Consider the following 21,225-nt stretch of genomic DNA (forward strand, 5'->3'; position numbering starts at 1 on the left):
AACTGTTGTTCATCTAGGTCTTCCGTGCAGGCACACATGCCCTCCCTCCTTCCCTGCTAACACTCTTGGGACTTACCTTGTAGTATGGCGGTGAAAGAGGACTGAGGGTATGTTGGGGGTGCCCCACCTCTTAGGGGGCTGTTTTTGGCGGGAAGAATAGCTGCGCACGCGTGCTGAGAGGCGAGGGCACCCCCTAGTGGTATTGTGCTATAGAAATCTCCGAAATCTGCAGGCCTGCGCACACGCAGTCCCAAGTATACCTGCACGGAAGACCTAGATGAACAACAGTTACAGGTAAGTGCAACACTGTTTTTCTTTTTGTACCACCCTGAGAAGCAGTTATATTTTTGGCTTTTTAGCCCAGTTCAGAAACTTAGGGGTGTGGGGGACGAAGCAGGAGCCATCTTCTTCTGTGTGAGAAATGGCACTGGCGATGGTGTAATGTTTAGAAATACACAACAACTTTATTAAACAGTCAGGGATGGTATAAGCACAGTCAGGGATTGAAATTGCTGAGGTAAAACTTGCTGGTAGAACAGAATCCTTTTTAAGTTTCAGGCAAAATAGTTTCCTTTAAGCTTAGTTTCTATATTCTTAATAATGAGAGGTGTTTGGTTCAATCCTTTGGCTTCAGTAATGATGCTTCTTCACAGAGTTTCCTTTTTAAACTTAGGTTTCCAGATGTTAATTTAACAACAGTTTCCCCTTTACAGCAGACCTGGTGTCCTCCTCAGAGTCAAACCTCATTTAGACACTGGGTAGGAATTAGTCTTCTTTTCCTAAGAAGAATTAACCCTTCTTCACTTGGCCAGAATGGAAGTTTTCACTTACTACCCAAACCCTCTTTGCCAATAACACCCCACCCTTCCATTTCTCTCTTGGCTATGTAACAGATTTCAGCTTGTGCTGGCTTTAATACTTAGAATTCTTCTCTCTCAAAACACTAGAATTACAGTTAGGGCAACAGATCTCTTCTCCCTCACACCAGAGGGAACCTGTCTGATCTTCCCTGTCAGATGCTTACACCTACCCGCCTCTCAACTGCTAACTCAAAATCCTGTCAGCACCTTCTCATCCTGAAACTGATTCTGACTAGCCAATCAGAAAGAGGGGGGGAGCAACCTATTAATCAAGCTCTCTTTTAGTCAGTTATTAACTCCTTCCCTTCTATCTCCAAGTGCTGCACTGTGGAAACTGTTCATTAAAGTGAATTCTGTCACAACTGCCTATCTTTATTTCATTCATTCCAGCTACGTGATTTAAGCAGGTTACACCATGGTCATGATACATTTGCTGACTGCAAGTATATCTGTTGTATTTGGTAAGCCAAATACCACAAACATTTACATTTATCCAGAGAAACGGAGTTAGTCTACCAATGAGGAACATACATTAGCTTTTTTAAACATACATAATTAGAAACAATTATAATATGTGTTTTAAAAGGTTGATCAGACTTGGCTGAATATGCTACCTGCAGGAGTTCTTTCTGTGCATCATAGAGTAGATAAGGTGTTAGTGAAACAATATCCACAATTTACCTGAATGTTAGAAAACGTTCAAGCTTAATAAATTGGTTTTAGGAAATCAGGAAACACAGTACAACAGCAAATACAAATGGACAGAGAGAAGTCATTCAGGGAGATGAATTAGCTGTGTTGCAAGTAAGTAGGTCAAATAGAGCAGAGCAAAGAGATTGGAAGTAATGAGGTTACAGCCTAGTACAACCATATCAAAATGAATATTGAATTCATTGCATGTTTGTAAGTGTGCAAAAATATATCACATTTACAATGTATGATGATCTATGAATCATAAAGAGAAAAAAGTGAAAAATCTCAAGTGAAGGAATTGGTCTGTTAGCTTTTTTTAGTAAGAGGACATAGTCCAAAGTAATTAGGATTTTTTTCATCAAAACTTAAATGTGTATCAGTCTGTAACCTTCTCTATGCTTTCTTGAAAGGAAATCAAGAATTCAGAAGTACTTCAGAGCAATGCACAGGATTTAACTTTTTCCAGCTGATTTTAATAGGATTTAGATGTGTCTTATTTTTTTGGTTGTTATCCTCTTTACACTGATTTGATTTTATATCATGGCTTGCATGTTCCTAAGCATTGTTTTAAAATAACTGCCTGTGGCGCCAGCTTATTCCAGTGTAGTTCCTGTGAAATGTCATGTTATGTGATGTTAAATGAATATAGCTATTGGTGTGCACTATACTTGCTACTTATATGTTAGTGGAATAACTTTTAAGACCAGCTGTTAATTTGCAAATGGCTTATGATGGGCTGATAAATAATAAATGCTGTAGGTCTGTGACTAACTTAAGTAGGATGTATTATAGATGATAAGCACGATCAACAGAAGTAATTCTAGATAGTCATAATCTATGAATGAACAGGCCTTTTGGACTCTACTGACAATTTGTTACTTTCAATTAAATGGGGAAGGAGGAAACTTGTACGGCATAGAAAACTGCAGAGGGAACACATAAGCCAGAGGGCTTAAATTAATTCTCATAGAGCCAGTGTGGTGAAATGGTTAGTTTAATACTAGGACTGGAGTTCAAATCTCCCATTCTACCATTAATGTTTTTCGGTGACCTTGTGCCACTCATTCTTAGTCTAGCCTATTTCTCAAGGTGATTGTAAGGTTAAAATGAGGAAAGGAGAAAACTATATGTACTGAAGGGCAAAATAAAAATGCGATAATGGATTGGATCTCAGACAGGATTTCTATGAGGGGATTTTCACTGATTCACCTCTCCTACTACTGACTTCTGACTCTATCCTCAAACTGTTCCTGGGTGTCTCCTGTCACCTGGACCACCATTTCAAGTTGAATTTGGAGCTGCAGGGGAAGGGAGAGGTAAGGAAGAGCTGCTCTGTTGATGGAAATCCCTTCTATCAGTGGAAATGTCCTGCAGGTTCCAAGCCATAATAATAAATAGATATTATTTATTATGTGCATGGCAAACTAGCACAACAGCTAGGGGACCTGTGTTCATCTAATCTGAAGTGCACAATGTTACCCATAATTATCACCCTTGGTAATACACCCAAAATTATCTTTCAGGACATGAGATTTAGAAACTCTTTTTCAAAGTAGAAGATATAAATAAATTTTCAGAAGACTTAGGAGCAAGGTTAGAGGTCAATAGTACCTTAAAGACCAACAAGAGTTTCTAGGGTATAAGCTTTCAAGAGTCAATCCATAGACCACATGTTGCTCTGGATTAACTAAAAATGTGATGTTTATGAACATGTTATATCATTAATTCATAATGCGAACTATGAGCCATTATACTATAATCATTAATGAGTTGACATCTCTGGGATTTTAATCTTGTTCTGGAGAAGCTAGCACAGGTAAGGTAGCTTTGAAATCTGTAGTGAAAAGTGGGAATGCTCTTTTGTCCATTAACCTGATTTATGATTAATAGGATCTACTGCCTTCTGGTACAGGGAACAGCATAACAATTTTGCACTTGGTACAAAACTACAATAAATTTGCACTTTGCTCAAAAACTGGCATAGGAAATCTTGCAGCCCAACTACGAATAATAATCCCAGAATAAAGATTTATCCAAGCAGTCTGCAACATGAGCTACGGCACTTAAACTGAATGTTGGCGCAACCTGTTGTGCAAACTCCAAACTAAAAAGGAGCCAAGCTATATTTTAATGGATTTGTACATAATCCAAGTTGTACATACAATACGTTTCAATAACACAAGTTTCAAAACACAATGGTTTATTATACTATGGAAATATGTGGATTCAGCAAAAATATGTGACAGATGCCTTATGAAGATGAAACCTTTTGACCAGAACAGCCAGATGCCTAGCGCTAATGACAAGTGATATGACCAATGGAAACAAAAGGTGGTTGTAATCTGTTCATCAAAGGTAAAGAAATAAGGTCCATGAGCCTTTGTTGGTGAACCATTTTAACTGGTCTCACCTTTTTGCATGGTTATTGGAGACATATTCAGTTTTGTCTTCAGGATATAATGGTCAGAGCATGGTTAAAGCTGAATTTCTAGCAGCATCACTGCTTATTGGTTTCTAGTACCACTGAACATATATCATAGGGCTTGCAGTTCCAATATGCTACATAGAACAAAAAAGTTGCACAGTACTTCCTTGGAGGAATTCTAGTCTTTCTTGGAGGAATTATAGACTGACTAGTCCAGAGGTCCATGGTGGTTGTCCTTACCTGATAAGGTACATGTTTTCCAGGCATATCAATAGATGGGCTTTTGTATGAATGCATGAGACATATGAAACTTAATGAACCACTTGTGAGTGCTTAGTCTATAGGCCTCTCCAAATAACCTCAAAAGCACATATGGTTTACCTCATAATGTATGTGGTTGAAGTAAATACCATTTTGTAATGATTTGGGTTGGTCCATGTATGTTTCCAGACAAAATTGTACAGGTGTCATTCATGTGCTGTGTCATCTAAATAACAACCAAAAAAACCCCTTTGAATTATGCAGATTTTTTAATTCTATAAATGAGTAGCTATTTCCATGCTAATTAGTATTAATTTCAGCCATCTATCTTAGTAAATACATAGAAGGTGTTTATAATGGCACTTTAAGGGGATCTGATTTGGAAAGCCTCACTGAAATTGTCTCAGATCATATATTATGTTTCATCCACAAGGATACTATGTGGCTGAACCAGGATACTATGTGGGTTCTTTTGCACTGCCCTCTTGCCTAAATACCCACAGGTTGCTTAATAAGATTCACATCTCTCACATGTATGTACAAAAGTTCATCTGTTACAACAGCTAGAAAATGTGTTGCTAATATCAAGTAGCCAAAACAGCCATAACCCTTGCTGTAAAATAGGTTCACGGCAGATTAACTGCAGCACTCTTTCATTGAACCTGGGACCTTCTGCACACAAAGCAGATGTTCTACCACTGAACCATGGACCCACTTCCGAACAAATGGTGTTGCACCTGTGCTTAGAGAGCAAAAGTTCCATGTTGCAGAAGGAAGAGAAGAAGGAGGTGACAAAGAGACCTGTATGGCAGGGGGGGGGGAAGCAAGATGGGGGTGCGGGCAGATAATCAAAGAGTGTTGTGTAATGGGGAGAGGGGAAAGGACATGGTTAACAGAGTTACAAAGACACTAGAGTAGTGGAAAAACATAAGAAGCTAACAAAGATGGGGAGCAGAAACATCTGGGGTGAGCAAATAGAGAAACAAGAGAGCACTATGGAGGTGCAAAGAAAAGGAGAGGAACAAGAGAAAATAAGATGAAGGAGAGATGAGCAAGAAAAAAGTGAACAGTAACTTGATGAAGTGACAAGGATGGGATAACGATAACGATGGGATATAAAACTGCCTCAAGCAACATCTGTCATGTAGGAAAGGCATGAGAAGGAAGTGGTTTTTCAGGAAGAATGCAACAAAGACAGTGTGGGCTTAAAAAAAAAATTAAAACTGTCCTAAGCTGTCTACCATGGCTCCTGCATGGCTCCTAAAACTGTCCACCATGGCTCCTGCAACTATAACAGAGAAGAGTTAGAGCTGTCCTGGAACAGCATGGATGAAGGCACAAAGACAAGACTTAGAGGAAGGATCTAAGAGGCTGATAGCAGATCAGTTCACACAGAACAGAGTGTAGGAAGGGAGATAAGAGAAGCCGTGGGAGCAGAGAGGTAGAGAGAGCCTTAAATTTAAGAAGCAAGAGCTTAAAGTTTAAAACTGACATAAAGACAGTATAGAGAAGAGAAGGCATGATGACACAATCATACCAGAAGAAGAAAATGATTTTAATTGAGGCATTTCAAATTGACAGAGGATAGATAGTTGCATGTCATGCAAAGAGGATATGGCCTGGTACAGGAGAGTGATGACTGAGGGTACAAAGGTGAAGGTAGATGTAGATGGGAGAAATGACATTAGCTACAGTGTACTGGCATGCTTGAGGCGAGTGGTGCAGGCAAAGAAGACACGTGCAAATGTGTTCTGGTGGGAAAATGGCCACAACTTTATTATAGCCACTGGAGCACTGGTTCAGCATAGGGCACAGATCCATGGCATCAAACAACCTCCCAGCCATTCAATGGTACTATCCCCAGCCTGTTTGCTGGACACCCAACGTGGGATGGCAGGAGATGGAGCTCCCCACACAGAGTGATTTCCTGCTATCTGGGGTGAAGTCTGACAACTACCAGCAAGCCGGGCACATCTCCTTTGGCTTCCCCCATATCCCTTATGGAGACCCCTAAAATTGTGGTAAGGCAACCAGCCAGTGTGAACTCCCCCCAGTGGATCCGACCCAGTGTGCACAAACCACCACCAGAGGCAGGAACACCAACAGTTGCTGCTGAGTTAAGACCATACCCGCACCCTGAGATCTCTGTTCAGTGCCTAGAGGAAAGATGATGAAACCAGGGTCTGCAACCAATCTGGTCTAGCAAGGAAAACAGTTCTTCTTGACCCCTAAGTGGGCTGTTGGCATCAGCCCTTGGCATCTGAGAAAATACCGCTCAGGTGTAGTAGTGTGTCAGGTCTCTGTCCCCAATCTCTGGCTTGGTCTCATTTCCTTGCTGGCTCAGGCTCTGCTGCAGCCAACCGCCCAGCATCATGTCCACCATGGCTCCTGCAAGTAGAACAGAAGAGTTAGAGCTGGCTGGGCCCTGGATGTACTCCTTTGTAGGCCTGTGACACCAGCACCCAATGAATTGGATGTGGATCAGAGGCAACCCAGCTTCTGCCACCATCATGGTAGCCCCAATTCAGAAGGAGTAGAATCTGAATTCCCCCAGTGGGAGTCTCGCAGCCACCAGCCCTGTGTGCATAATTGTAATGAACTCATATCTGGTGAGGAAGACCTGTCCTTGTGAACATGATGGCTTGGATTTGGGCTGGTAGCAGCCCAATCTCTGCTACTGCAGTGGTAGCTCCAATCTGAGATGGGGGAGTGAGGTCATAATGGCCAAGGAGTCGGCAGCTAAGCAGACTGGCCAGGGCTGACCCCTCCCTTCCCCTCCACACCTCTGTGCAAAGATGAATGTGAGACATGCACATTCTTGGTCCATTTTAGATTTCCTACAAACACCCACATTTTCTAAGATGTCCCGTGTTCTCTGCACTTGCACAGAGCGATTCTGGCAAGAGACTGTGACTAGCTCGCTTACTCTAAATGCCCCATAAAATGCTAGCATGAAGGTGGCCCAATACACGAAGATCTCAAAATCAGACCAGCAGATCTTCATGAGCTGCTGTACAAGCCCTTTAAATACAGAGAAAGCCATGAGCCTCTGGTTGTCGAGGGTGGTGGTGGCAAGCATGTTGCTGGGAAGCCCTGTGCTTGGCTGTAGGTGGGCATAGCTGCCAGAGGAGTGGCCATGGGTTTGGAGGCCATCTCCTTTTGGAGGCTAGATATCATAGGGTCATTGAGTTAGAGATGGACAATGTGTCATCATCCCTCATACTCACTGAGAATGCCAGGAAAGGTGTTGCAGCCACTGAGTAATAGTGCAGAATAGAGCATGCCACAGAATTAAATACTACTTGCAGAGGGGCCCATAGCTCCCCTGGGAAGGGATCCTGAACCACTCCTGAAAGCAAGACAAGGCAAAAAGAAAATAATTTTAATTGAGGCATTGCAAATTGACAGAAGATGGGCAGCAGGATGTCAATCAAGGAGGATATGTCTTGGTAGGGGAGAGTGATGACCAGGGGTACAGAAGTGAAAGTTTATGTGCAGATGTAGACAGGAGAAACAACAGCAGTTCTTCCAGTGGTTTTAAGATGACTGTAGATTTTCCAATATAAATGTATGTGTGTCTAAGTACAAGCCTGTACGTTTGCCATATTATATGAGGAACAAAACAATTCAAAAAAGTAAAATGTTGTGCAGCTTGGCTGTGGCTCAGATAGTATGTAAATCCATCCGTCCATCTGTCCGTTCATCCCTTGGCACAAAGGTCAATCCAACGTATTTATTTGGGGCACTGGAGTTTTTAATTTTGTTTCGTTAGAAGCAAAATACTTAATTTGTGCAAAGGAAAAATCATTCTGTGTCTGTGGAAGATATACCTTCTCATAGCAGACAATGGAAGACCCTTGGGTGAGCAGGGTATAATATCCTGGCCTCCATAAATAGCTGTTGTACGATCTGTCATTTGAAACAAAAATATAGTGATCATCTTTAAAAGACCATGATATGTGCTTGTTCCTATGACACAGAGAGGTCCCCAATGCCAAAACCAATCCATGTGGATTTCGATATTAAAGAAATTTTTTGCTGCAAAACTTGTGGCTATAAGGATAGCAGCTGCTGATATTGAAGTTGTGTTGCATGTGTGTAAAACCTTTGTAACTACCTATTGTATATTTTGTTAAGAAGAGATAAGGAAAAGAAATAATAAAACAGTATGTGATCACCATTATTGTTACACTGCAACCTGGCAACCTGGATGGACAGATGGATTTACAAGTTTACAATGGATATAAAAAGATGTACATCTGCTTAGCATGGCACTGTAAATGTCCCCCCAAAGGTCACTAGTATAGATGCTTACATTGTGATGGGGATTAAAATACATTCACCTCACTGGCATTTTAAAGCTTTATGCATATTTGTACAGTGTTCTGAGAACTTCATGTGATAGGGATTGTAAAAAAAATTCTTTTGGCAGGGCGGATGGTAGAGTTGTGTTAAATTACTTTGAAGGTGGTACCTTAGATGTTGATTGTCTCCTGTTGTTGATTTGATAAATACAGAAATGCAGGTTGGAACTGCTAAAACATAGTTGGTATGTTGTCCAGGATATTTTCTATTTAAAAACATCTTCCCAGGATGGTTACTTACAACTCAGTTCATTGTTTATAGTACCGTTAACGTATTACTGTGCAATCACACAAACTCTGCCCTGTATGTATTTAATATGGACATCAACTTTATCCAGACAATATCTACATGCCACAAATGTTATTGATTAGTGCTAAAATTAATATGATATTCTTTTTATACAGGAAATGGTTTCACCTCAGTGCATCTAGAATTAGAGCACTGCTCGTTATCTTAAAGGTGCACAAAGATACCCATTCAGATCAATTTTCAGCACAGGCAGAACTGAATTAATGGTATTAACTAGCGTCCCCACCAAAAGCTCACCTAAAGTAAAATTCCTAAGATTAACAAAAGTGTTGGGGGAAGAGGACTCATGCTGTGACAGAATTTTGCATAAATGAAGTTCCTAGTGTAAGATCTCCACAAAGAATTTCAGTAGTAGTGGAGAGTTTCAATATAACATAATTTTGGCAGGGAGGGAGTGTTACCTCTTATTAACAGCTAAGTATTCCTTGTGAAACTTTATCATAGATACTGCTGGGCTATATTTTTAGTCTGGCAGCCAGTAAACACCACATACCATTTGCAAAACAAAGACTTCATAAATCCATTCAATTTAAGCTTAAAATATAATTCAGTTAGTAGGGAATTCCTCAAGAAATTAACAAAGTATTCCTGATATCTCTCTTGAAAAGTACAATGGTGCTTGTTCTTTGGTAGTCAACAAAATCATATATCTGCTGTAATTTTTTTAAAAAATCTGTAAATATGTCAATCATTTCTTACATATTTACAAATAGAAAAGTCATTTTTTCCTTCCTAATTGCACTAATCTTTCAAGAAGAGCAGTATATAAGTGCACTGATATTATTATAAATGTTACAAACATTGGTTTCCCAGCAGTCAAAGATCCAACAATGAAAAGAAAAACTCCATGTCTTAGCAAACGAAGTGTGATTATTGGCAAAGTTGAATTTCAGCATCATTTCAGAACCCCTGCAATTAACCACTGATCCTTTGCTTCTTTGCACATGGTTGTTACTTCAGTGTCTTTCCAGTAAGCAATGCTACTTACATCACATTGCATGGATCCTTGAAGAAGCATTTCTTTGTTTTGTCAGCCATGCAGTTTTTCATCATAATAGCAACAATAGTATCAGTTTTTCTCTGCAGATCAAGTCTCTTAAAAATATATCTGTGGATATCATGATTAATAAAATATGTAAAGGATTTTGATGTGATAGAAATTATGATATCATGGATGAAGCCTGAAGTACACTTTCTTGAAGGTATTCTATCTTGTACGGTCCTGATTCTGAGGCTTCTTTGGTATGAAATCTAGAGAGACTTCAGAAGAAATACATATTTTCTGTGGATATGGTTGTACTTTCTAAAAAGTAAGCTAGTTAGAGTGAAAATATCAAAGGAAAACTGGAGCTTGATTCAAATAATTTATTCCCTGCTTCACTCATTTAAAATTTACAGTTCACACTTTTTCTTCTCCACCACTGTTTTCCCCCCCTCTTTAGGGTTGAACGGACAAGAGAGATGAAATGGATAGAACCAAACAAAAAGAGAAAACAGTATTATAGTTACAGCTTTCACCCAGCATCACCAATACTCAAAAAGGAATTTACTTGTTTCCACTCATACAGTACGTGTCTCATATCTTAGGCTGAGTTTTTTTTCTCCACAGCTGTATAAGGAAGTGTCACATGTTCTTCCTACTTCCCATTTTACATGTTCTTCCCACTTTACATAAGCCTCATTTTAAAGTACATTTTTCAGACCACAGAATCCAAAGGCTATGTAGAGCATTCCCATAAGTGCCCATTTTGATGTGTGTGACTTAAAATGTTTGTCTTTATGTGACGATTTCTAGTACTGTGCTAGATCTAGACATGCGCCATAATCCAGGTTGGACACACTCTAATTGGTTCTTGCTGAACATCTTGACTACCAAAGATACAATCAGTGCTGTCTAAGCAGACAGTACTGATTACATCCTGTAGGGTGGGGAAAAGATAAGGGAGAGACTGGACTGGTTCTTCTGGATTCCTCCTTCTCTTTACCTTAAAGATATTGAGTTGATATGGTGTAGTGGTTAGACTGTCAAAGTAGGACTTCAAATGAATTCTTGTAAAGTTCTGTGGGTGACGTACCAGTCATACATACACACTGCCTAGACCAACCTGCCTCACTGGCTTGAGGTAAGGACACAGTAGATGAGAACTATTAGAGTGCCTTGAGCTCCTTGGAATAAGGGGGAGGGGTGAAAACATGATAGATGACATCTTAGGAAGGATGCGCCATAGAAGCCTTAATTAGCTAATACTGAGTTACTGAATTCTTGCATCTTCCCCGAACACTCTAACTGAAGGTGGAGCTTGTTCCTTCCTCTGCCTGACAAATGATCAACCGTGCAGATCAAATCACTGAACGAAGGGGCACCACTTGTACATATCTGGAGGCTAGAAGCATGGGTAATCATTAGGGGTGTGCACAGGAAAAAAGTTCACAAAATTCGAATTTGGTAATACCAAACTGGAAAAAAAAATTGGTATTCCCCAAATGCTTAATTCATTCTCTAGTTTGGTTTGGTAATACAGAACAAATTCAGTTAAATGTGGCCATTATTTCCTATGGGAAAGTGGACTAGGAGGGTCATTTTTTGACCGAATTTTACCAAATTTGCAAGGGATCTGTTCTCTAAAGACCTCCCAAGTTTCATACAGATTGGACTCCAAGGAGCCATTCTATGCCCCCCCTCAAAGAAGCTGCCCCCAGCCACCTCCAATTTCCATTATTCCCTATGGGGGAAACTATGAGGGCTATCCGGGGGCTGAGGGTGACATTTTGCAAGCACAATCCATCAAATTTTCAGGGGACCTACTCCTGAAAGTACACCCAAACACTACTAGGTAATTTAAGCTAAACTGAACCAAGCACCCCAGCAATCCCCCCCTCCAGAAGATCAACAACCCTGAACAGTTGAACACCAAACCAAACTTATAGCATCAGAAAACACCAACAGAAAACATTATAAAGAAACAGCACCCCAAGTGCCAACAACAGGGAAAAACTGCCCCCCCTCCCCAAGGAACAACCAGCAAAACCAGAGGTGAGTTTAATAAAATTAACTGGAACTGTAAACCATCCACATCAGGATCACCCACAACAGGATAAAACATCCTGGGGATAAAAGATCCCCAGAAGAATAAGCAGCAAAATGAATAGTAAATATAAACAACTTCAAAGTTCACCCCACACACAAAAGCCCAACAAAAGCCCAAATAAAGCCCAACCTCACTAGCAAAAAAGTAGTTTTTAAAATGCAAAGTGTTAAAAAAACCTTCCCTTCCGCCCAACTCTATCCTTTTCAGACACCAGGCCAACCCCCTCCCCCACCCAAAGAAAGAAAAAAAAACAGTGAGTCTACGACTCTCAAAACAGGCAGCAACAGAAGTCTTCCAGGTATAGAAGTTCTCCAGGTGCAGCAGGTCTCAGCAGGAAACAGACAGGAATCAACTCACTGAGAAGCAGGATCCAGTTGCAATCCAAAGCAGGTCAAACCACAGAAAGAAAGAGCCAGCAGCAGCAAGCAGGCAATGTCTCTCAATCTCCGCCAGAGCAAAATGGAAACTACTGTGAGGCAAGCCTGCCTATTTAACTGCAGGGCAGTTTTTAAAAGGTACTCTCCTTAAGAATCCTATTGGCCAGAGAAGGAGAGCTGCTGCAAGGATTGGCCACTTAGTCCTCCTCCCTTTCCTCTCCCTTCTGCCTTTGCCTCCCTCCCCCCTCCCTTCTCACCCTCCCATCTGGTTAAAAAAAGTGGGAAACAGTCGTTCTTTGACCTTCCTTAGCAAAGGAACAGCCCAGCAGTGATTACCGAAGTTTACCAAATTAAACTAAATTAATTTGGTAAACTTGAGTTCAGTAATACTGCATCTGATTCAGTATTCCCTTTTCAATTCGGTAATACCAAATTTTACCGAATCAGATAAAATTTGGTATTTTTAACTGAACACCAAACCCAAATTGCACGCCCCTAGTAATCATCCCACACTCGCCTCAACCTGATCTGGATAAAAAAGCCCATTTCCACATGTGGATTCACTGTTCTGGATTTACAGATTGAACTGACATTAGCTTAGCTTTTGCAAATTTCATTTTGTACTAGCTCACAAGCCTGTAATTGTTGCTGTAGTTCTTCTTATATCTTTTCTTCAACCTCTGACAATGGTAAGAGGAAATGTCAGAATGAGTGTGCAGCGTTTCCTTTCGTTGTTCTTATTCTGATATTTACAATATTTAATTCTTTTCAGTAGTTAAAGGCTACTTTTAAGATTTTTTTTAGCAAATGATCATTTGAATGTTTTGCTTTCCATATTAAATAGCCTTCAGGACACCCTGTGCAAATGTTATTCCAACACATCAGACTGTAAACTGCACAGAAATACTAATCTGTAAAGCCTGTGTGTGAGCAAAGGCTAATATATCACACTATGAGTTACCTGGAATTTTCTATTTTTCTCTCTCGTATTCTCTTTCTATCATCATCTGTCTCTCCCAACCCATCTTCTCATTTTTAGCCCCAAACTCAAGTATAATATTTGAAATTCTTAAGCTACATATTCAATTACTGCAGAACAATTTGCATTTTTATAACTAAACTAATTAACTAGAAGTAATGGTAAATCAACATACCTTTATTGATTTCTTGATTTAGAGCAGTTGAAAAGCTGATTAATTTAGGGATTTCCTTGCAAACTGTAAGCAACTTCATGGCATGTATGTGAAATTAGGATTTGAATATTGCAAGGACCCTCTCAGGTGGGTCATATATCCTCTGGGTCCCCGTTGGTGAGACCTTTTTCAGGAATAGAAAGCAAATATTGGCCTCTTTGCAAGAGTGTCTTTAAGAACTATGCTTTATTTTCCACTGTAGGCATTATAATAGCAGTCATATGGTGGGAAAGATAACAGGGATGCACCTGGGGACATAATGTGTTTTCTGGGGGGACAGAAATTCTCATTGTACCCTTGTGATCTGGCTACTGAGGATCAGGCTTATTTTTATCAGGATGGCTCATCCTAGGCTTTCAGTGCAATCTTAAACATTTCATCTAAGCCCATTGCTGTAGTATGTAATGTAATGCTAAGGGATGGCTTTTATATAGATAAATGTCTTCTATAAAACAGAATGTGAATAATATCTTTCAGATTATGATTATTAGTAACAGTGATAACTTGGTATGTTTTAAAAATGTGGCAGAGGCTAATAGTTATGTTCCAAAAAGTTTTTGTAGTGGTTCTGACTGGTATGACCTGTCTGTTGTGCAGTCTGTTGTGCAGTCTTCAATATAAATTGAACATCATCTTGAGATAATGCTGCACACTTGGGTAATGGACACTTGTTTAGCAAAAACATTCACAGAAAATATTTTTGCTATTTTCTCTACCTGGACATACAGTTAAAATACTTTATTAAAACACATGTGTATGTCTTAACAGTATGTATTGAGATATGCATTGGGAACATCAATATCAAGTCTCTAATTACATGAAACATCCATTTATGCTGTCTCTTCCATATTCCCATGTCCACAGGGAGAACATGGTTGCACTGCATTTGACATAATCACTGCTTATATGAATAACCTTTTTTGATGTGTCTATATATAAAAAACAATTGCCATCCGCTACCTTCTGTTCAAGCTACAGGACTTGAGCCACTCAAAGATTCCACATAAATAAATTATTCATGCAATTATTCTAAAGCAATACATACAAAAGAAAACCATGAAGTATAAAACATTGCAAATTATGTGTCAAATATTACATTTGTAGGAAAGTACTGTTTTCCTTATGACTACTAAACATTATGAGATTAGCAAAGGAAGTTAATAGGATATAGCCAAGGTAAAAAAAAAATGACCTTACACCTTTAAGAACAACAATCCACTTCTTTAATTCCAGAGTTTAAATGTAAATTGACCTGGGTTTTGTAGTTTTTGTATGCTAAAAAAATGAACAGGCAGTTTGCGTTCTGTCCATGCTACTGCAACAACAGTTCCAATTCTAGCTACTTTTTTCCTTTCTTTTCCATTTCTCTTTCTTTGTTCCTTTTTTTAATGCAGAAGACCATCAAATGAATTGTCACAATACTCGAATGCAAGACACAGAAAAAGACGATAACAATAATGATGAGTATGATAATTACGATGAACTGGTGGCCAAGTCATTGTTAAATCTTGGCAAAATTGCAGAGGATGCAGCATATAGAGCCAGGACTGAATCAGAAATGAATAGCAATACATCTAATAGCCTGGAAGATGATAGCGACAAAAATGAAAATGTTGGTCGTAAGAGTGAGCTGAGTTTAGATTTAGACAGTGACGTTGTTAGGGAAACTGTGGACTCGCTCAAATTGTTAGCACAAGGACACGGTGTAGTGCTTTCAGAAAACATTAACGACAGAAATTATGCAGACAATATGTCGCAGCAAGAAAATAGGAATATGAACTATGGAATTCTAGGAAAGCCTACAAACAATGGGCTTACGGAAAAAATGGTGGAAGAAAGTGATGAAGAGGTTTGTCTCAGTAGCTTGGAATGCTTGAGAAATCAATGTTTTGATTTGGCCAGGAAGCTCAGTGAGACAAATCCACAAGAAAGAAATCAACAGCAAAACCTGAATTCTCGCCAACACACCCGTCAAGAAGATGATTTTCAAGGACGGACACCCGAACGGAACTATTCCGATATGATGAACTTAATGAGGCTTGAAGAACAGTTGAGTCCTAGATCTAGAACTTTTTCTAGTTGTGCAAAAGAGGATGGGTGTCATGAAAGGGACGATGACACGACCTCTATTACTTCAGATAGGTCTGAAGAGGTGTTCGACATGACAAAAGGAAACTTAACGCTACTTGAGAAAGCTATTGCTTTAGAAACAGAAAGAGCAAAAGCCATGAGGGACAAAATGGCAATGGAATCTGGAAGGAGGGATAATATGAGATCCTATGAGGAGCAGTCTCCAAGGCAGATTTCTGGAGATGACAGGAAATCTAAATCCAGTGACGGCCATGTCAAAAAGCCATATTATGGTAAAGGTAATATTTCTATCTACTGTATGATGTATTATGTTAACAATTCATGCATATAATTATGGTTTGCGAAATAAAAACATTTTGCTTGTAAATTTTTCAAAACATTTAGACTATTTTAAAGTAATGTCATTTGTTTCAGGTAGAAAAGATTCTCCATTTCAGGAGGAACAAAGCAAATAAGAGATCCTATTGAAAGGCACAAAGGTTTTCCTGAAATGCTGAAAATGTTCTGGTCCAAGTTATGATTTGAAACCTAAAGGGAAATGCACCTTGCATGATGAACAGAGTTAAATGATGGAACTTGGTGCAGGTCACTTAGTCAGACCCCAGGGAAATGTGTATTTTACAGGTTGGGTGGTGTGGGTGGCATCCTGATTTATAAAACTATCACCAAAATGGTGATTATTGATGAACCATGCCCCATATAAAATGTAGAGATGGCTGACAGAAATTGAACAGTATCTGAATGACCAATAACATAAGGTAGGGGCAATGACTGCACATTAATTATCTTAAATAGTAAGGTAATGGAAGTCATTTGCTATGCAAGGCATGCTTTGGCCTGGGCTGAGATCAATAGCTATTTCTTTCTTATAAGCATTCCACTTCACTGGTTTCATTCCTTTGTGGAAATATTTAAGGTGCTTCCTTAGCAGTGAACCAATTTACAAGAAAGAAAGAAACGTAGAGAGTTAACCCTAATAACGTTTTAAGTAGATGTATAGGTGTATTGCATGTAAATATAAGCATGCTATTTTTATGAACCTATGCCCTAGTAAAGGGTTTAATGTCCTTATAGTTGCTGAACACTTTTCCTTTCAGTTAACTTTAATACAAGCTGAGGGATCTCTATTATTTAGGATGAGTGAACAGTGTAGGTAGTTATGTATGGTGTTATGGTTTCTCATAACATCACTGTATTACATTATTATGCTATGTTGTAATATTACAAACTTGATTAACAGGGATATAAAGGTTAGTTGGGAAATTAAAAACATTACAGGATATTTTCTGGTATTTCTTAAGCAAAGTTGATAAGACAAAGGAAAAGGCGGAAATATTCCACAAAAATTGCACAAGCATCAAAAAGGCTTTTTAATAAGAGCTGAATATCACAACTTGAATGAATGTTACAGACCCAGTTTACACAGTATATTCTCTGTATATGCAAACATTCTTGGGTGCATGGACAAACATAATGTGTGAACAAAGGAATCATGAATGTGACCAGCCACATTTTGTATGACTGTTATGATGACAATGTTGCCAGTCATCTGAATTCTGTGAATTTCTGTTTCCCTGGTACACATTATGTTTATCCATGTTTGTTTATGGTCATCTTTATACACACACACAAAGGGGATACTGTGCATATACAGACTACAGCAAAGTAGTGTGTGTGTGTGTGTTATTCAGAATCACAAAAAAAAGTTTGTTTTAATTATACAACGTGTGAACTAGCCATGAAATTGTTTGAAGAGAGAGAAATCTTGTCATACACATAGTTTCACTAAGTTTTATATATAATGGTGATTTCTTCTAAATATGTACCTTTAACTGAACTCAAGAGAATTCTGACAGCTTTAAGCCTTTAAAGGTTGCTTGCTCAGCAAAAACTTCCCTATGTCACTGGGTCTTGGACCTTGCAAGTGAAGAATGAAAGCTGATGACAGGAGCGTGACAAATAGCACCTGGGTCTGAAGCTAGAAAAGTTTGGCAGAGCCCAGAACACTTTCTTGTTTTAACAGAGCAAGCAGGGTGAGAATCATATACCTTCTGTGCTCTGAAAGAGGTATTTTAAAAGAGAATGAATGAAACTGTAAAGTTTTTATATCACTCATCATCAAGTATATATGGCATCCCCCTCCCTCAAATATGTCAGCCAAGGTTCTCTGAGGTGATGATTGGTACACTTCTCTGTGAAAATACTCATGCTTTAATCTAGAGAAGTAGGAGCATCAAAAGGAATGCACAATAGTTCCTTTTTCTCTTGTTTTCAAGTTCTGCTGTGGCTTGTCCCTAAAATCAATGAGAGAGACCATCCTTTCTCTTCATAGATATACATTTGTTTCATGTTAGACAGGATGTGGATCTTCCCTTCCTGGGCAGCATGCATTACATCAGTTGTGATAATAATGGCATATTCACCAGATTTTACTAAGCCAAGGCAAAGAAAGGAACCCTTGCATTCTCCTGCATTTATAATGTTAAATTGAATGTCAAAGGGTCAATATTAAATCCGCTTTCAATATTTTTCAATACAACTGGACCAAGCTAATTGTGCGGTCTTCTGGACAAGAAAGATTCTGGCCTGCATGTTTGAGTACCTTAGCATCACTTATTTCTTATTGCTGGTTTGCACTGCTGTTCAAATGTTGATGTTGTGAATAGGCAGACTTGGATATGCTCCTGTATGGTTCGGCTCTTCAGCTGTCAATCACTCATTGCCATTGCTGTTGGTGGATTTACACAATGTATTACCTGTTTTAATGGCAATGCAAAGATCTATTTTCTGTATCTAGTTGCCCTTGAATATTGTTGTTTGAAATAGCACTAACAAAGCATATGGCTGCTGATCTTTTCGTTGACAAGTAATATTCAAAGTGCTTTCTGCAAAAAGTTTTATGTATTCACAGCAACTGTATGGCGAGCAAGAGTGTACTTCAGAGGCATAGAGGCAGCTATTCTTTTCTCAGCTCCAACACTGATTTCTTCAGTGGTCTCGAGTTTACTGTTCTGCCTCAACTTGTCAAAGTGCACAGACATGAAGACCTTTTCAGATGACATTCTAGCCCCTTCAGTGCATGTGTCACAATGACTAATGAATGAATCTCACTGACAGTCCCTGCCCCCAACCTATGTGTGTTTATTGGAAGCTTTGCATGTAACATATCAGTAGAAGAGCCAGTGTGGTGTAGTGGTTAAAGTGTTCAGCTAGGATCTGGAAGACCAAGGTTAACATCCAAATGTCCCTTGGAGGTTTTTTTGGCCCCTCACTGATACACTCGCAGCCTAACCTAACTCACAGGGTGTTTGTCAGGATAAAATGGAATGGAGGACACCAAATAAAGCCACTTTGTGTCCCCATTGGGGAGAAAGGCAGGCTATAAATGAAGTATTTAATAAAAGAAATGTCAGGAAATATGCTTTTTCTGACCTTGATTGCTTTAGAAGCCTCAACACGATGATAGTTGTATTGATGTAGGCTCTTTGAAGGCTCCAGTTCATGCACGTAAGTTGCAGTTGAGCCTGTCACTGTGATCCTGTTCCCCTCAGAAACATTCTTGTATACAGAATGTCCGTTCAAAAGAGCTATCGCCATTTATACAAGGTGTTTTAAAATCTGTGTTGCTTTTAATTTAAATGCACCATTAACCTTATCTAGTATGAGATACAGTAGCACACGTGATAGGAGGTGTGCCTACTGGGCAAAATTTTTAAAATTGGGTATCAACCATTTCAGTTATCTTCAGGCTAAGATCAACCCAGAGCAAGTCTGTACACCTTGTGGCCCACCAAACCAAAAGCAGCCCACCACTATGTAATGAGGTCTGCTAGACAACTGACTGCAAAATCAGGGTACTTAAAGATTTCTTGGTAGGACTGCATACATGAACTCAGAAGACAAAAAGGTGTGGAAGCCTGGAGCAAATACACGTGAACCTGGATGCATGGTGGCCACTTTAAGTTTGAGCATATGGCTGGCTTTCATCTCTCAGTGACAAGGCCATGTGAAGCGTGTTCTCTGCATACTGCTATAGAATCTCATTGAATGACATAACAAACAAGATGTGCCTATTCTTACTGTTGTTGTCAGCCAGCTCACAAGAGCTGCCATTCAATCCATCCTCAAATGTAAAGTGCCCTCTATGTGTTCTTGTGTGTTGTGGATCAGTTTGGTTGCAAATGTATCAGTAATTAGAAATATATTAGCAAAAGCTAAGTTTTAAATACAGTTATGAAACCTTTGTAATAGATTATAAGCTCATCATTTTATCTCTGTTTTTCCTACTAAAACTACCATATATTTTTCCGAGGTTTGAGCTGTGAAACAAATAAACCTATAGTTGAACTAAGACTTGTGATATAAGAGACAATGCAATAACAAAAATCTTATCCTAAAAGGAATCAATATCAGTCTTGGAGCAAAAGAATGGCAAAAGCAGGTTCAAATGCATAGTGCTGATAGAAAAATTTTTTACTGCTGTAATAAGGATGAATTCTAGAATGTGAATGGTTGAGGTTGGTTGACTTTAATTTTATAAAAGACAGAAACTTCTGATCTACATTTACATGTAATTTGCTAGTTCTTCTGATATTCAAAACTTTGCAACAGCATAAAAGATGATATGCTGAGGAAGTGTTGACTTGGAGGCTTCTTTACACAATCAAGATTCTTCATTTGTTGCTTCAGGGTAATTATCCTGAGATGCTAACCTAACTGACTATTCAAAGGTGATTGTGTTTCTCTGAACTCTGTCCACCTGAGCCACTTCACACATTAGTTGTAAAGTGTGACTGCAACAAATATATGAAAAGAAATGCTCATTAGAAAGATGAGATTGGTTGTAGATGCCTGTTAAGAAAGCTCCGCTAGTAGCACCCCTGACTTTGCTGCCACTCAGTTTGTGAAATGGCCCTGAGATTTTAATCTTAATATTGTTTACACAATCATTTATCTGGGGATATCTGATTCTTTCAATTGATTTCAACCTTTGTTCCACGTGGCGTAACTACAGGACAGAGATCCTATCCCTTCCTTAATCTGCAGTGGTTAGAATCTCTCTCCTTTAATGTTCAGTTGCTCTTGCTCTCTCCTCATTCAACAATTTGGGGGAGAGGGGATGAGTAAGCACAAACTTTTCTTTTTGAGGGCCCATAGCCTCCCCCCACTCCTGCTGCCTTTGCTGTGCTTTCCCATCTCTCATTCCCCATTCTCGCATGCCTCTGTTAGGTTCATCTTAGTCAAAACTAAGTTCTTTTCCAACACCCAACAAACCTTCAGTTAAAGTTGCACTACACCAGAATCTTTATTGCTATGTTGACAGTTATATGGAGCAAGAGACTGAAGGGTAGTTGGAGGAACAGAGTTAGCAAAGAAAGTGGGGTGAAAGTGAAAATTGCATTTTCAAGTCATCATAGCACTCACTCATAACATTATCACCCTCCCTTTCCAATTTTCCCAAACGGTTACTCTCCTGCTAAATTTCTGCTTTGAAAGTGTATGAAAATCAGAGGTTTAATTTAGCTCTAGGGTTGTTATCCCAGGATAACTGATTGTGTAAAC

At 39.2% G+C, this 21,225-nt stretch overlaps 1 protein-coding gene across 4 annotated transcripts in view; it reads left to right on the plus strand.

Moving 5' to 3' along the window:
- The window catches only part of MYT1L (myelin transcription factor 1 like), a 233,249-nt gene that overhangs the window by 95,700 nt on the left and 116,324 nt on the right, over positions 1-21,225 (plus strand). For 3 of the 4 annotated variants that reach the window (XM_054979300.1, XM_054979306.1, XM_054979293.1), the window contains exon 5: positions 14,967-15,935. In XM_054979300.1, coding sequence (XP_054835275.1) covers positions 14,967-15,935 — 969 coding nt within the window. Of the gene's footprint in view, positions 1-14,966; positions 15,942-21,225 lie in introns of all 4 variants that reach the window. The other variant, XM_054979284.1, reaches the window with a different exon arrangement.

Source organism: Eublepharis macularius, chromosome 1, assembly GCF_028583425.1.
Source record: "Eublepharis macularius isolate TG4126 chromosome 1, MPM_Emac_v1.0, whole genome shotgun sequence".
In the NCBI taxonomy this organism is placed as follows: Eukaryota; Metazoa; Chordata; class Lepidosauria; order Squamata; family Eublepharidae; genus Eublepharis; species Eublepharis macularius.